Source organism: Xyrauchen texanus, chromosome 45, assembly GCF_025860055.1.
Source record: "Xyrauchen texanus isolate HMW12.3.18 chromosome 45, RBS_HiC_50CHRs, whole genome shotgun sequence".
NCBI lineage: Eukaryota > Metazoa > Chordata > Actinopteri > Cypriniformes > Catostomidae > Xyrauchen > Xyrauchen texanus.
The window spans coordinates 8,071,849-8,089,199 of NC_068320.1; the positions used below are offsets into that span (position 1 = coordinate 8,071,849).

Consider the following 17,351-nt stretch of genomic DNA (forward strand, 5'->3'; position numbering starts at 1 on the left):
AAAGAACATTGTGAAATAATATTCAACTGTGCCCTCAGTCTGTAAAGAACATTGTGAAATAATATTCAACTGTGAACTGTCAAGCAAACCGAAGCTAATCAGCCTATTATTAAGTGCTTAAACACTTAAACTATTTTTACACTGATTAAATGGAAATATTAAATGCATATTCTCTTGATTGGTGTTTGTGATAAAGACAAAGTAGCACACAAAAGGCTACAATTACTTCGCAATGGCATGTCACATCACATTAAAGGAGACGTGAATGATGGTCAGTGGACAACACAAAACACAGCATTTAAATTAAAAACATTACCAATTATTTTTGTGATTACATGTCCGACAACCAATCTGCAGGGCCGATATTTAATGTTTTATTTTTACCTTTTTGTACAATGGTAACCAAATAATAAACTGCAACAATTTCATAGCATTTACCCATGATATTTATATACAGTACTGTGCAAAAGTTTTAGGCACTTGAGAAAAATGTTGCACAGTGAGGATGTCTTCATAAATAATGCCACACATAGTTTTCATTTATCACTTAATGTCATACAAAGTCCAGTAAATATATTAAAAAAAAAGAGCTAAATCAATATTTGTGTGACCACCTTTGCCTTAAAAACAGCTCCAATTCTCTTAGGTACACCTGGACACAGTTGTTCTTGGTTGTTGGCAGATTGGATGTTCCAAGCTTCTTCAAGAATTCTCCACAGTTTATTTTGGCTGTCTCAAATGCATCAGTCTCTTTATGTAATCTCAGACAGACATGATGTTCAGTGGGGGTCATGACATCTGTTGCAGGGCCCCTTGTTCTTCTATTCTAATCTTTTCTATTTGCAAAAGTAATGTTTGGGAGTCTAACATTTATATTTCCTATTGACACACTAAAGCTGAAGATATAAGTAACCATCTGAAGACAAATGCTTTTGTGAAACATGTTATGTGCCTAAAACCTTTGCACAGAACTGTACATACATACTGTATTCCACGCCCGCACGCACGCACGCACACACACACACACACACTTTATAATTCCCTTGGTTTTATCATTTGTGTTATATTGTGTTATGATGATGACAATCCTTTTTATACGTGCTGGAAATGCCGAGATTCTACATCCAGCAAGTATATTCTTGATTTGTTTTTTTGGGGGTGTGTGAAGCCTTCTGCGAACCACACAGTTGATTGTTTGTGCTCATTGTGATTTATTACATTTTAAATGATGGAACGAGTGTCCAGTGCCTTTTTGATTCATCTGTTAGTAATATATAGAAGGATTTAATCAAGAAATATATTTTTTGAAAATGATTGTTTGGAACTTTGTAACCTGTGTGCCCCTTTATGTCTAATTGGGTTAGTATTTCCCTGTGTGTAATAACAAGATGAGGTAGTCAGCTATTCTACTGGGATTTCCTCAAATATTAGTATATATTAGTATATGTTAATATAATGTCAAGAGTTATCCATGAGTGGATTTTGTTGAAAGCTCTGACTGCATACAGTGACCAAAATAACATTAAGGTAGTTTCCCTGTGAACACCGCTGTATACTGTTGAACGAACAAAGTGATGGTGTCTCTGCGCACTTAGGTGCTATTCTAATAAAAATAAATAAAAAACATTGGTAAATCTGGTTATCTATTTATAGTAATGGAAGTACAATATAAAGAAGTACATAAAAATATATTTTTCCTGCTTTCATTTATTTGTGTATTACCCAGTTTTCTTATCAAATGGAAATGGACATTAAAAATAAAATAACATTAGCATAACACTATTGTGAGGCATTGAAGTTACCCTTGCTGTCGGCGTGAACAACAATGAAGAGTTGATCACTCTTACACTTTAGAAACGTGCCGATACACCTCAGAGAAACTTGTTTAAATATATTAATGCAATTTATCATTCATGCAATCACTTCAGAAGGCCAGCAAGGTGAGTGTGTGACCTACTAACATTAGTGACAATAAAAAATTTAAATAATTTGCAAGAGACAAAGAAATTAAGGAATCTCTCAAATGTAAATACATTTTGATCTCTAAAGTATATTGAGAGCAACTTAACAGCCTCCTGAATAAATCATTGACTTCTAAATTGTCCTGTAATTGTAGCTCATTTAAACAGAGCTTCAAAAGAACGTTTCAAATAGACCAATTATGAAACTCCATCACTCAAAGTCAAAAGAGAGCTCACTGTTTGCATAAATATATTGAATCAGAGGAAAACATTGAAAAATAAACGAAATATTCTCTTGGCACATTCATTATTTGTTTCTCTCCATTGTATCATATGACAGATTTGTTGACAGGTCTTGTAATGCTCCACAAACAAAACATTCTCACTGATGCCGATATTGATTTAGAAACAGATCAGCATTGAGAAAGTTCATAACAAGCATCTAGTGATTACAGTAATGACTCCGAGCTGTTAACATCAACTGTTAATTGCCTTATTTTGGATTAACATCACATTAGCCCTAGTATAGCAGAACTACAGCAAATACCCAGCATGAGCTTGGGTGCTTTTTTAACACTATAATGTATTTCAAACATTAAAGCGAGTGTCGTGCTATGCTAAAGTGTTTGAGCATAAAACAGTGAATCTCTTAAAGAACAAAAACAATATATTAATTATTTAATTCAGTACAATAAAAACATATATATGTACTTTATAGGAGGCTTAGCCATCATTTAAGAACTGAAGGGGGCAGAATGCAAAGTGTAATAACACTTTTTCCCTGACCGTTGACTTATTGGCCGAGATTTATTTTCTTTCATATTGCTACATGCTCTAAATTGGCTTAATAGGCAATTTATGTAATAAGAAAGAAAGAAATCCATGAAGTATACAGTTTAACCTTGTGCGACCCCATGTCCACATGCGTGGACATTGTATTTTGGCTTTGCTATACTCCACGCATCATTTAAATGAATAAAAACCGACTGAATACTGTGCACAAGACTCTAGATTTTCACTTAAAGCTTACATTGCAACACTGAGTCACGTGACAACAGCATGCTGTCGATTTCTGTGAAGCGCTCCTACTGATGCAGCGCCAACAAAAGTGCCTCTGTGAAGTTGTTTTTCATTGAAAACTTTTTGGTTGTAAAGAGGAGAGTCTCTAGTTTCATTTGACATGCCGCTTTAAAAAAGCCATTAATTTTTCATGCGTCAGTGCGCTTATAAACATCTTGTCCATATATGTGGAAATTGGCAAAAAACACAGTTATTTTGAATAACTTTCAACTTTAGCACATCTGTGGGTCATTTCGCTTCATTTCAATATACATTTGGTTCTATTTTATTGTGTTATCACTGCACAATACAATTCTATTCATTAAAATGAATAAACGCATTCCATTTACTCTGCATTTTCACATTGAGAATAAATGGCTTCATCCAAAAGCAGAAAACATTTTGATTTCAGAGGTTTTATATGGAGTTGGGATGAAAATAAGGTGCATTTTGAACTGTTCTGAGACCAGTGATGACAGAGAGCACACTGTAGGTCAAGTCATTCACTAATTAGGGAGCATCCTATTGCTTTCTATGCACACTGTGAAATCTAAATAGTTTATCTTACTCAGATATTTCAAGGCAATCGGTTTGCATGCTTTTTCTAAGTTAATGTACTTTATTGGCTCAAGTAAACCAAACTATTTTTTTAAAGTAATGTTAACTAGTTACAAGTAAACTGAACTCATCTGTGATTAAAGTATTGTTATATATATATATATATATTTAAATATTTGAATGGAGTTTTCACATCTAACAGTAAGTGGGGAAATTATGACTGGACTCTTGGTTAGCCACATGGCACATTGGATATGTTCAGTTCTTCTTAGTGCACTTGAAACTACACTTTTGTAAAGCACTTTGAGTAAAGAAGAATAGCTGTAAGTTAACAGGCTCCAAGTTCACCGGAGGTAACACGAATCACCCTAATGCTGACTTCACAGAAATCTCAACAATCAACCAACTACAACAAAACAACAATAATCATAAGAATTAAAACGAAATACATTTTCAAATAAAATTATTTTTCTACACAAGTTCCCTTTCACTTGTCTTGTTGTGGGAATCCACACAGCTGCAATTTTGTACTTGATAATATTACTTGAATATTATAGATATTAGTACTTGAAGCCAAAGTTTAAAGAATGTATATATTTAGTAAGTAAAGTAAAGTAAAATTTATTTATATAGCACTTTTCACAGATAAACATCACAAAGTGCTTCACAGTAAAATGTAATACAAAAACAATTTAAATACATTCCCCAAAAATACAAACAACAAACACTACAAACAACCATAAAAAAAACCCCTCGACTAACCAAAAGCCTGCTTGAAGAGCAAAGTCTTCAGTTGTTTTTTAAAAGAATCAACTGAGTTCACGCAACGTAAAACAAGAGGCAAAGCATTCCACAGCCTGGGAGCAACTGCCTGGAATGACTGGTCCCCTCTAGTTTTAAAATGGGTACGGGGAACAACTAATAGCATCTGATCTAAAGACCTGAGACTCCGGGTAGGAGTGTGCGGCTGTATCAGGTCAGTGATGTAGGTAGGGACTTGGCCACGCAAGGCTCTAAAAGTAAGAACTAGAATTTTAAAATGAATTCTATACTGGACTGGTAACCAGTGAAGTGAAGCTAAAACAGGTGTGATGTGTTCTCTTCTCTTAACGCAGGTTAAAAAGCCTTGCAGCAGAGTTCTGAACAACCTGGAGGCGATGAAGCTCCTTCTTACTCAAACACGTAAAAAGACTGTTACAATAGTCTGGACGGGAGGAGATGAATGCATGAATAATCATCTCTAACTCACCTTTAGTCACAGATGATCTTAATTTTGAAATGTTCCTCAATTGAAAAAAGCAGTTTCTAACTAATTGTTTCGAATGAAGCTCCAAGGACATAGCTGAGTTATATTTGAGTTATGATCCCAAAATATGACATTTCAAGTACTGTTTAATTAGGAACACTTGATTGTTTTTTTTTATTAATGAAAACTTTAGGGTTAAGAGATTAAAGTTAACTTAATTAAAAAGTATAAGAATAGTAAAAACATATGCTTAAGTAGAGTAAACTTTTTTATTTTTTTTTTACAATTTGAGATTACTATTATTATTTACAATGCAGTTATGTGCATTCAATTCATAAATCTGACCACAAGATCAGTTTCAGGCTGCAGATGATGTTAGGACAACTCAACCTGTTTGGCAGACATTGGACAATGATAATCAGTACATAGATTCAAAATGTATAATGTATCATTTTATTTTAACCTGGTTGGCAGTGATTGGATGATACTGGAAATGACTACAGCTTTACAGAGAATCAGCTGTAATGTCTGTAAAGTCCCAAAAACATGAATAACCAACACTCCTAAAAACAAACAATGTGATGAAAAAAAATAAATAAATAAGACTTTCTACAGTTTGGTGTGATTTAAAATTTTACAACCTCATCTCGGTGTCCACTTATGTGGAAATCAATCTTTACGAAAACTAGTTTCTCTAGAATTTATTATTAAATAGTTTTGCTTGTTTATTAGGTGCTACTAGTTACAAATAAAAAGGGAAACGGAAATTGCATGCAGCAGTTATGCGGGGGTCTCAGGAGGATATTGTACTCTATTGTTATATATTACAATTTAAACATTTTTATTGTATGTACATTGCACACAGTAATGGATATTGCACATTCACATACTATTTAATCTATTCTATTCTACAACTATTGTTGGGAAATGCAATACAAATGTAATTTAAACAACACTATTGCAGTGGGCCTGGGTAGCTCAGCGAGTATTGACGCTGACTACCACCCTTGGAGTCGCGAGTTCACATCCAGGGCGTGCTAAGTGATTCCAGCCAGGTATCCTAAGCAACCAAATTGGCCCAGTTGGCCAAGATTCAGGACAGCCATGTCATAATCTGGTCAGATAACAGGACAGTGGTGTCCTACATCAATCGCCAGGGAGGGGTACACTCTCATGCCATTATGAGGCTGGCATGGCACATTCTTCTGTGAGTATGGGACAATGTGCTGTCTCTACAAGCTGTACATGTCCTGGGCCGATTGAATTTGGGGCCAGATCTCCTGTCCAGACAGGGTTTGATGCCCGGAGAATGGACATTACATCTCAGATTGTGTAATAAATCTGGAGAAGTTTCGGCAGAGCGGAAGTGTACTTGTTTGCCCTCTGGTTTTTCCTCTCACCCCCCGGCACCACTGGGTATCAATGTGTTGGCACACATCTTTACGCGAGTCTAGTGCTACAGAAAGTTCGGCTTTTGTTGGTGGTGCCGTACTGGCCATCTAAAGTATGGTTGTCAACGCTGATCTCTCTCCTGGAGGAAGTGCCTTGGGAAATTCTCATCAGAATAGACCTGTTGTCTCGGGATTGGGGCAACAATTGGCACCCTCGACCAGACTTATGGAAGTTCTGGGTATTGCCCCTCAACAGGGCACTTTATTGAATGATGGTTTATCACCCACGATGGTTGATACCAGTCTGAATGTTAGAGCTCCATAAACCAGGAAGTTTTGTATGTTTAAAGTGGCATATTTTTGCTTCTTGATGTACAGCATGAGGCGAAGATCCAATTCACTGTCCTGTTGGTACTGTGGAGTCTCTATCGGTAGACACTCTTGTTTTTTATGTGCGGTGTATGCAGGCTTAGACCTGTGCATCCTGTCCGCATTCCATTATGGAATTTTTTCTGTTGTTTTAGAAGCACTTTTGGGTGCTCTGTTTGAAACCATGGCAACATTTATTGATACATTTCTGACTCTTAACATGGCCCTGCCGCTGAAAATGGCATTGTTTAAAAGGGTTGCTGATTTGTTGAGCAATCCCTTATGTATGGATTTTGCACTAGGGTATTCAAGGGTGGTGTTAAGAGCTTGTTTGGGCTATTTGACCAAGGTCATGTCTACATCCTTTCACTCGCAGACTATTCATTTTCAGCCTTTCTGTCCTTCCCCATTTGAGTTGGAGGAGCATGAAATATTACATATGCTTCTCCCAGTTAGGGCACTGCGAGTTTATGATGACCGCACAAGCCAGTGGCTTAAGTTGGAGCAGTTGTTTGTGTGCTTTTATGGCCACAACAAGGGTGTTTTGTTGTCCAAGCAGAGAATGTCACATTGGCACTTTCGAGTGCTTATGAAGGGTACCTTCACCTTCGGATATACAAGCCCATTCTACATTCATCCTCATGGGGTTGTCCTCTCCACATACATTTGTGAGATTTTATAATCTGGATGAGGGTTTGACTACTGCTTCCCATGTTCTCTCTGTCGGAACAGGAGTAAGCTCATAATTTCCTCCATTTATTCAGACACTTCAGCTCGCTTTTGTGCCGCTATATGCTTGCCACATGGGCATGCTTCTATTAGCATGGCGTGAATGTACATCGTTCCCCATTGCGATTACGCAGCTCAAGTGACCTCGATAGGGAATGTCTCGGTTACGTGACATGTACGTGAGAAGCTGCATCACAAAGATGACGCAAAGTGAGCACTTTAATGAACTTGCGATGTAGCTCCCTGGGGCGTCGCTTAAGCGCCATCAGCCAATAAATTGCTGTGATTGTATAAGGGCTTCAGACCACATGACGTGTCTCCAATGCGATTACGCAGTGTCTCATTCCCTCTCAGGGAACCAGGGTTATGTTTCATGTGTAAAGTTTTAGATGTTTATAATGATTGATTATGATAGATAAGATGTGAACGCGAATGCTCTCGCCAGCTTTGCGCGCCACTATATTGTTTACACTGCAATGCAGCATGGGACTCGAAGTTCATCAAAGCATAGAAGGTTCTAACAATCCAGCCCTTCCCATTTCTCAGCCCTGGAAGTTGTGAGAATGAGTGACGAACAGAGTGTGAGAAGGCTCAAATGGACTTACTAGTTTATATATATTCTTTTTTTTTTATGTCAGATGGTAATGGTTTATGCTTTTATTTGGTGATTATTTTAATGTTTGTAAAATAAAAAATAAAGACCATTTAAACATCTGATTCATTACAACTTTAGTCCCTCTTTGCTGATAAACAGCAGCATAAATGTAGATTGCACCGTCTGACCCCAGCCTGGTGTTATCACACTGGTTTGATTGTATGTCCGAAAGGGTTACCTGCATAAAAAAACAGTGCTACAACAAAATCTTAATTCTAAAAATCCAATCATACCATTCATCAATTAATTTTACACATGTGATCTTCAATAATGCAATGATCTCAATAATGCATGTATTATTTTCAGGATAAAGCAGGGCTACACAAGCTTTCTTCCACTCTATTGATCCAGTGGTTTATAAAAAATAAAATTGAAGGCCTACTGAGCTTTGTGAGTGCTTCTGAACTGAGCGAGTAATTCCCATGAGCTCCAGGGGCATTTAAGAAGATAATATCACAAATGCTGCAATTTTCATTCTGTATCCGCAGTCACCTGAAAACTCTTTATCATCCAGGTAATTTGCAGAGAAACTACACATTTTAAACAGTGGTCTGCATTTTCTCTTCTTTAGTACATAAAAGCCAATAAGCAGCTCCACAGATTTGAGCCCTGAGGCTGAATGAGACAGCCTGCTAATGTACACTCCATTTTATTAATCTTAACTCTAAACAAAACAAGCCAGAATCAATATGCCTAAACCAGACTAAAATTAAAACTTAGAGACAAAAGGATTAGCCTTCAGTCATGTTAAGTTTCAATTATCCAGCTCTCTTTAGTAAACTAGGCCCAGATGAATAAAGGGGCTAAATTAATATGAAGCACTACAACACAGAGGGAATAGGTTTCCATTCTCAAACCAGCATGACAGCAATAGGCTCATCTTTCTCTGTGGGTGTGTTGTTAGTTGACTGAATTTTCAAGCTCAGGAAACAGCTGTGGCCTTGTGGCACATTTGTTCATAAAAATACTATTCTCTACACAATGCTCAACACAAGACACATAGTGCTGGTAGATGAGCCTGACATTGCTGCTAATTCTAGCTGAGCAGAATGAACGAAAGCATCTGGCAGCTTCCTCATTTAGTTTGTTAGGAGTGTAAAAATCACCGTCCACTGATTGTAAGAATTTTAAAATCTGTATTAAGCAGTGTCATTGGCCTGTAGTCAAGAAAAGCTCTCCCAATTTCTGTGGACGAATCACAGTCATGATAATATTCAGTAAAACAGCACTATTGCTTGTTTTATTGCTTGTAGATTTTAGCATGTATAATCAAGTTATTGAATATTTCAACAGACTTGGCTTCGTAAGATAGAATAAGTGATAATTTTAAACAGAGTGGACCAGAGGGAGAACAGTTGTTCCTGTAGGGACTAATAGTAAACACTCAGAGGACCACTATCAGAGAGGATTGCTTTAGGAATTTCTCTGATCTCTCTATCCACTATTTTTCCTCTGTTTCTCTTATTTTCTCTTTATCCCTCCTCTCACATTCAGCAGTGGATCTGAGTGAGACTCTAGCTAATAATTATGTTCTGAAGGATCAACACAATGAGCCAGCTGTGGAACGGTGGGAATGGAGAGGTTTTTGGATTGTGCAGTAAGAGCTGGATAGACTCACTGCCGGTCTCATCAGTGAAGGGGTTTACTTCAACAATGTCTACTGGCTAAAGAAGAAACTGAGAAGAGCTCAGAAAGATCATATTCTTTCAGGTAGAAGAGGATGATGGGTGTCACCTTTGAGATTTTGGTTCCTCTAAAGGTTTTATACTCCTATAAGTTCTGTCCAAAAAAATTCTTATGTGACTTAATGACACAAAGTATAAAATACTGTCAATGTTTGAACCAGAATTGTTTTCAGTAAGTCCAATTCACATTTACTGTTGCATTGCATTGAATTACGAATGGTTTTACATATAATTTACACAGAAATTATTTATGCTCCTGTTTCCTGAATAAAGCCTCAAGAGATTTACCTCACCACTGTCACTGTGTACTTGCTCTCTGGTAAGCCGACAACCTGAAATGTGGCATTGTGACAACTGCTGTAACAATATAAAAAGCAATAGGCGAATAAGGCTGCCACAGTGCTGAATAGTCACTCTGAATGAGTCTGAGCGGCAAGAAATAGATTTCTGATGAGACTGCTGATAGTTTTAGGCTCTCTGAAAGATTCAACATGTTTCCAGAGAAGCCTGTAATAAACAGAATTCACCTTGCCAGATTGAAGACATCATCGATCAGACCAGCCCTGTTGCCCACGGAGATGATCTGAAGAGAGAGAGCAGCAGAGAAGAATTTATAAAACATGATGAAGACAGGCAGGATAGAGAAGGATGATGAGAATGAGAAAAGGGAATAGGAGGAAAATGGGAGGATTCAAACAGGAAAGACAGGAAGTAAATGGAGGAATGGAGGAAAATCAAGTGAGAGAGGTGGAATGAAGGAATCTTTTGCACAGGGAGTCATGGCTGGTGTACCGTCGGGTTTGTCATCAGTTGTTGAATTAGAAGTAGCCAGTTGTGGAGGTCATAGTTCACTCTGAAGTAGCCGGTTTGATTGATGTTACCCAGCAACCATGTCTCCCCATCCATGTGACTCATTTTGTGAATCTCTATAAATTAACAAGTAAAAGAACATGAACAAACATTAAAATGACACTTCTGACAGCTCATCTGTAGTTCAACTTTCATTCCATCAAACACACATAGGTAGCTGACATTAAATACTTTTGAGAAGTTGACATGTACATTAAATGGACATTAAATGACAGCCCAGACATTGAAAGACAAATGTGAATATCTTTAGATTGTAGGAAGTTTAATCTGTCCTGACTGCATGTGTAATGAAGCTGCTCTCAATATGTTACATTACAGCAAGATGAAATGCTTCTCTTGTAATTGAACATAACTGAATTACTTTGAGAAAAATGTCTGTTCACTGGCAATATGTTAATTTGAACTGACAAGTTCTGTCTAGACACTAACACACTTCCAAAACTATTTATGCCCAAGAACATTTAAATTGGTCGGCACAATTCATCATCTTTTGAAGCAGTCCTACACATGAAAAGAATACATGAAACATATAAAACAGTTGATGTTTAGAAATGTATGACATCTTTAAAATGTGATTTCTACATTCATATGTTCTAATATTATTAGGCAGAGCTTGTGGTTTTTCATGGGATACAAATTCACTTGCTAAGTGTTTGAGCACTCAGAGGACTCAATTGATTTGGAGTGTATTGTGATCAGGGTGCATCCAACCATCAGTGGCCAGACTGCAAGTGTCAGGTCTGTGAGTTAATGCATATAAATGGAGTCTCTATACTACATTCTCTGATTCCTTCAACAGTCATTGTGTCCAGGTCACTCTTGAGTGCCCCGCTGTGTCATCTGCATTGTACCCTGATGAGGGCTGTTTTTCATGGAAGGTTAACAGAAAATAGAGGCCATTAAATGGGAACTTGGAGTGAGCCGCAAGAGCGAGCCACAAATTGAATTCTAGCTCTTTAAATTGACTCTCTCTGGCTCCATTCAGAGAAGATCTGCCTCTTTATCCCAGAGGAATAAAATGAAATATGGTGATGTGGACACGAGGCCATTACACTAATGTGTGTTGAACAGGAGAAAAAAGTGCTGTATTTTGTAAAGAGAAGCATTTACATAAATTGCATAAAGCATTTACAAAACTCTTGAGTGCTGCATCAACACAGACAACAGTTTTGGAAAAACTTTCAATTGAATCTGATTAGGAAAACTTGTGTCCATTACAATCTCTCTGTCCATTTGCTAATGAATACATTATGTATATTTCTCACCTGTTTTATTGGAGAGCCAGATGATTGTCTCTGTTGATATGTGACTGGAGTTTCCCACTGTGAGCGTCAGGGGAATTTGCCACTGGAAGCTGAAACGATACAAAGACAAAAACAACATGAAATGCTTCTATTTAAACTCTGGCACATATACACATGCACAGCTGTATGTGTCACATACTGTATGATAACACATACATGATCTGGACATATAGTATAACTCTGGGTTTGTGGGATATATTTAAAAATCTTCTGTCTTCTGACAGCAACAGAGACTAAAAATTGCACATCTTTCTCTATGTTGATGCATCTGTGGGTGTGTTCTTTCTCTTGAGTGTGCATGTATGATTACACATCTAGTGACTGCTGTCACACTGGATGATCACTCCTATCAAATAGTACTTTCAACATGTTAATGACACCCAGGTGGACGTGACATGCTGCCTTCCAACGTATATTATCCCAAACAACCTCAGAAAGTCAGACAATACAGTGATGTACTTTATTATGTCTAAATTTGCCAGATAAACTCTGTGAGGGCCATGCCATCTGTTGTATCCTATTTGCAAAAGTAATGTTTGGAAGTCTAACATGTATATTATTAAGTAGCAGATATAAATAACCATCGTAAGACAAATGTTTTTGAAGCATTTTATGTGCCAAAGACATTTGCACGGTACTGTATCTTCATTTATGTTATGACTCAGACTTCAGACAAATGTATGAAGATTTCAGTCTTTACAACTGCTGGCTAAAGTGTGTGCTGAAATGAGTCCAGTGGGAAGTAGGTCAGGTTTCATGTGAACATCATCCTCCCACCATGAGCACAAAACAATTCTTGTAACATACAAAAATATCAAGCCATTGCTTGGCCAAATTTTTTTTGTTTTATTAACAGATATGTATATATTTATGATTTTTAAAATTCATGTGATAACCTACCCCAATAACAACCGACCTCAACATGGCATTTATGAAATATACCTCCTGAGAACACATTTCAACCTTTTGTTACACTTATTTACGCAACAGCTATTTAAAAACAAAATAAAAACTTGTTAGAATTAAGAATTCACAAAAACATTGTTTAAGACAGTTTTGAACTTTGTGATTATTAACTTAGTCACAGGAAAGGCACAATTAAAGATGACTCAACAATGTGTTCTTTATGACATCACAATAGAACCTCTACTGTTCTGATTCTAGAATCTCTCACTATTGTATAATCTGAGTGATCTGAGAATCAGAATGACAGATGATTAGATAATCATTTAATGCAATGACTGAATAAAGACAAAGTCTAAAACGAAGATGGGTAGAAAGATGGTTTAACAAGGTAGTGCCTATGGACGTGGATGACCCAGATGTCTACAGGCCAAGCAGCAAAAAGATCAAGATGAGAGCTGCTCCAACTTCTGTGTGCAACCTTGGGTGTGATATAGAAGAGCCGATTGTAAATAGATAATTCACTGCTTGGGACCCCTGGAAGTCTGATTCGGTTAAGCTGCTGTGACACTACGCTTCACACTCCATTCACTTCCATTCATGCAAATCTTAACGCAGGAGCCCCGAAATTAAAGCTCATGTGAAGACATTTCTCTTTCGGCTCCATACTAAGTTCAGACTTGGAGAACTCTCCCACACGAATACGGATGATGAGAAGACATGCGTCCAATAGAAGATGAAAACATCACATGCTGACCTCTTGTCTCAATTCAAAGAATGCATATTTCAAAGCTATGTGTTTTTAATGTAGTTGCGATTAGATGCTGTATTTTGTCTAATATGAGCATGCAGTGACAGGGACTCCACTTAAACAACTGAGAATTCTGCTTTAAATGTCATGTTTGTGCTTGGAATAAATGCAAGAGATGCAGAAGCAATCCATCATTTTTTTCTGTGCTTTCTTTTTCTTTAGATTTTTTGAGCTTTAGCATTCTGTTACACACTTAAGTAGTGATTGATTAAGATTCAACTTTATTGTCATTGTGCAGAGTACAGGTACAGAGCCAATGAAATGCAGTTGTTTTCGCATATCCCAACTAAGCTGGGGTCAGAGCGCAGGGTCAGCTATGAAACGGCGCCCCTGGAGCAGATAGGGTCAAGGGCCTTGCTCAAGGGCCCAACAGTGGTATCTTGACAGTGCTGGGGCTTGAACCCCTGACCTTTCAGTCAGTAACCCAGAGCCTTAAACGCTGAGCCACCACTGGCACCCAGTGCATGTAGTCATGAAATCAGATGCCCTCACTCAAAATCAAATCAAATGCTTTTACTTGCTTTTAAACGCTTTTACTTCAGTTTACACCTGGTCAAAATATGCATCTCAGTGCATCTATTTTGACCAGGTGTAAACTGAAGTAAAAGCATTTGAAAATTGTTTCCTCGACAAAAGATTTCCATTATGGCACATCCATGCAACTGTGTGGTTGCTGGGCCTTCTGCACACTACAGTCCAAGATGATCTGTAGCTTGACTAAACTATAGAAGTCCATCTCTCATTCAGATACAGCTTTGTATTATGGATAGTTCATATTGTCCTACAACATTTGCAAACACTTTTAATCTTAATATAAATGGCAACTTAGAAAATATGCAGGAACTCTAATTGGACACAAAAAGGCTACATTACATAATAAACTGCATTATGGTGAGAACATGACATGTCTGCTGAATTCACACCTTCAATAATGCACTGCTGTTAGCTAAAGTGTCTGTAAAACTTTGTTTTAAAATATTACAGCCTTACATTTGTGTGAGTCAATAAGGCCTAATTAAATTGAGAAGACATTAAAACAAAATTAGAACAAGGTTGGAGCTTCTTATGCAGTTAACTGGATTGTCTCATGAAGAATGACAGAACTTTGTGGGTACCTACATCTTAAATTATGAAGCCCAATTACTAATGTATGAAATATCATGATTGCTTGAAAAACACACAAGCACAAAGATGGCCACAAACACAGATTGGCACGTAGAATGCATTACTGCATGAAATTACTTTGTGAATATATGTAGTGCCACACTCATTTCCAAAATCATTTACTTTAGAGAAGTTAGGTTTGGATGAGAAAAATTGTGTTTTATTTTAAACCATTGCTAGAACATGTTAGTGTTTAATGTTTCATGCGTATTTAATCACATTTTTAGTCATAACTCTTAAAAAAAGAGTTAATGAATTATTAATGAATATGAGAGTTAGTATGTTTGGTCTTGATGGACTAGATCTACTTACACCGCTGCAGAACTAGTACCAAGAAGTGCTACTGCTAAAAACACCGGGCTTGGGAATGCTGTTACATAATTAGGATACAAAAGATGTGTTAATATAATCTGTTGCAGTTGCATAAAAATCCAACATAACAGATAATAGCTACATTTGGTAAAAATTGGGATTACTAGCAGGATTACAATTTTTAATTGGTGTAGATTGGTACGGATCAGTGGCGTTGCCAGGCCCACCCAAATTAGACCCAAGCCCACCCAAAATATTAGAGATTCTTTTTTTACTTCAAAATATATATTTATAAAATAGTACTGCTTTCAGAAAGTGTGAAAGAACTGTTTGAATGCGCTGCTAAAAAAGTTTTTATTGAGGCCCACCCAAAAGTAATTTCCCGGCTATGCCCTTGGTACAGATTCTCAGATGCGCTCAACATCTCTTCAGGTTCTCTCTCGTGACTCACACATGCGTAAATAACACTTGTCTCACATCAACGCTGTGCTCTTGAAGCAAAGAAGGTCACATTTTCGTGGAAACTGACATTCTTGATTCTTAAAATGAGAAAAGGGAAATGACAGTTCAGTGTAATTCATAACTTTCAGCTGCTGTCATTTTGTAAGGGCCCAACATATAATTTAAAGGAGCATTTGATGACAAGACCAGGAATGTGCACACATAGACATCAAAGGGGGCTTGAGCACCTGCCCTTTTTCTTCCCCAAGTGAAAGTGCCTTTTCCTTGGGTGCATTTTTAAATGTAATTATTTGTTTATTTTTTAAATAAATGAATATATCTATTCCTGTTTGTCAAGTTCGGATGCCCTTCCTCCCTCCTTCAGCATCTCCGTGCCTACGCGCAGCAGTGCAGCACACATCGGCACGCACATCAGACAGGCAGGCAGCAGCCCCTCCCAGCTCCTATCCCAGTTGTGTTTTTCTTGGCTTGTGTGGAGGTGAGTGGTGATTAACAAAAGACTAAGCTACCAGTGCCTTAACTTTACAGCTAATTAGCCAAAAGACTAATATAGTTAACTTGTGTCTTGCTAACATGCATGACTCATGAACTACTAGCTAATGTAATAAGTTATCTAAAGTTTAGCTAAGGCAATATATCATGGCCATACAGACTAATGTACTTAATGGAGACACTACAAGTGAATAGAGTAAAATTTGTGTCTAATAATGTCATCACAATTGCCACATTGATATGCAAATTAGACGTTAACTAATTAAAATGTGCTATTTTGCATACATTGAAGTGTTATGTATTCCAATAACACCAAAAGAATTAAAACAATTTATTGCCTTGTTCAAAATAAACAAATAATTTGTGAAACTATGTCCCTCTCCTTGGTGCAATCATTTATTCAAAATATATATTTGAAACTAGTAGCATAGAAAACATGCACATTGTGGCATAGTTTCCTTTGCTGCTGCCTGCTTTTGTGATAAACCTAGTGAATATTAAAGATGGCCATGGTTTCTTTGTGAACGGGATTATTTTGTAGTAATCTGTTGAGTATGAAACAATTGCGTGAGTGTGAGGAAATTAAAATCAATTGGTAAATTAGTCAAAGTTGTGTTAATACATGTAACGTTTTGTTTAAAAAAAAATTTTTGTAAATAATTATGCCCCTGCCCCCCAAAATGTCTGTGCACTTCCCTGAACAAGACCCATCCGAAAACAGTTAAAGGTCAGGCAAGGAGGCAGGAACTGCTGAACAATCAACAACAATCAACAACAATTAACTTAAAACAACGTAAAAAAATAAGGACACAGACACGCATGCATCGCGGTCATATGCGTCTCTCACTGTTACACAGTGCTGCCGTTCCGGTCGGTCTGTCAGCCAGTGGGAAGGAAAGGGCGAGCGGAGACACACAGATAGAGAGAGGAGAAGAACTTGCCAACACCTATTTTTTCGTCATTGAACCCTTGACCCCGCCCACTGGATCTCAGTCAGTCACATAGATGAAGAGAAGAGAGATGGGGCCTGTCATGGGAGATTCATCCTAAGTGGACTTACTCAGGACACCTTCATGTGCTTGTCTGGATTTAAATGTTTTTCTACATAAACATGCACAGACAGACATCTCTGACTGCTTGATACATATCTTATGCTGCTTTTAAGAGATGCGGTGTCAAGTTACAACTCTGAAGAGGAGAAGCTCTCTGTCATTCAGCTTAGCATATAGAGGACTTTTATTTTTAACTGTTGGTGTATGAAAACATGAAGGAATGTTACTGGAAACTGGATTTGGATGCGTTCCAGCATATTTTAGATTTGATTATATGTTCGGCTCATACCAGTCATAATACGATTCAAGCTTTGCAAATAAAGTGTTA

General features: G+C 37.3%; 1 protein-coding gene across 1 annotated transcript in view; it reads right to left on the reverse strand.

Annotated features, from left to right (window-relative positions):
• Positions 1-17,351, reverse strand: part of LOC127637423 (thyrotropin-releasing hormone-degrading ectoenzyme-like) — a 162,296-nt gene that overhangs the window by 24,753 nt on the left and 120,192 nt on the right. The window contains exons 11-13 of the mRNA XM_052118465.1: positions 11,789-11,877; positions 10,446-10,579; positions 10,181-10,236 (exon numbers count right to left, since the gene is read on the reverse strand). Of these exons, the coding sequence (XP_051974425.1) occupies positions 10,181-10,236; positions 10,446-10,579; positions 11,789-11,877 (279 nt within the window). The remainder of the gene's footprint in view (positions 1-10,180; positions 10,237-10,445; positions 10,580-11,788; positions 11,878-17,351) is intronic.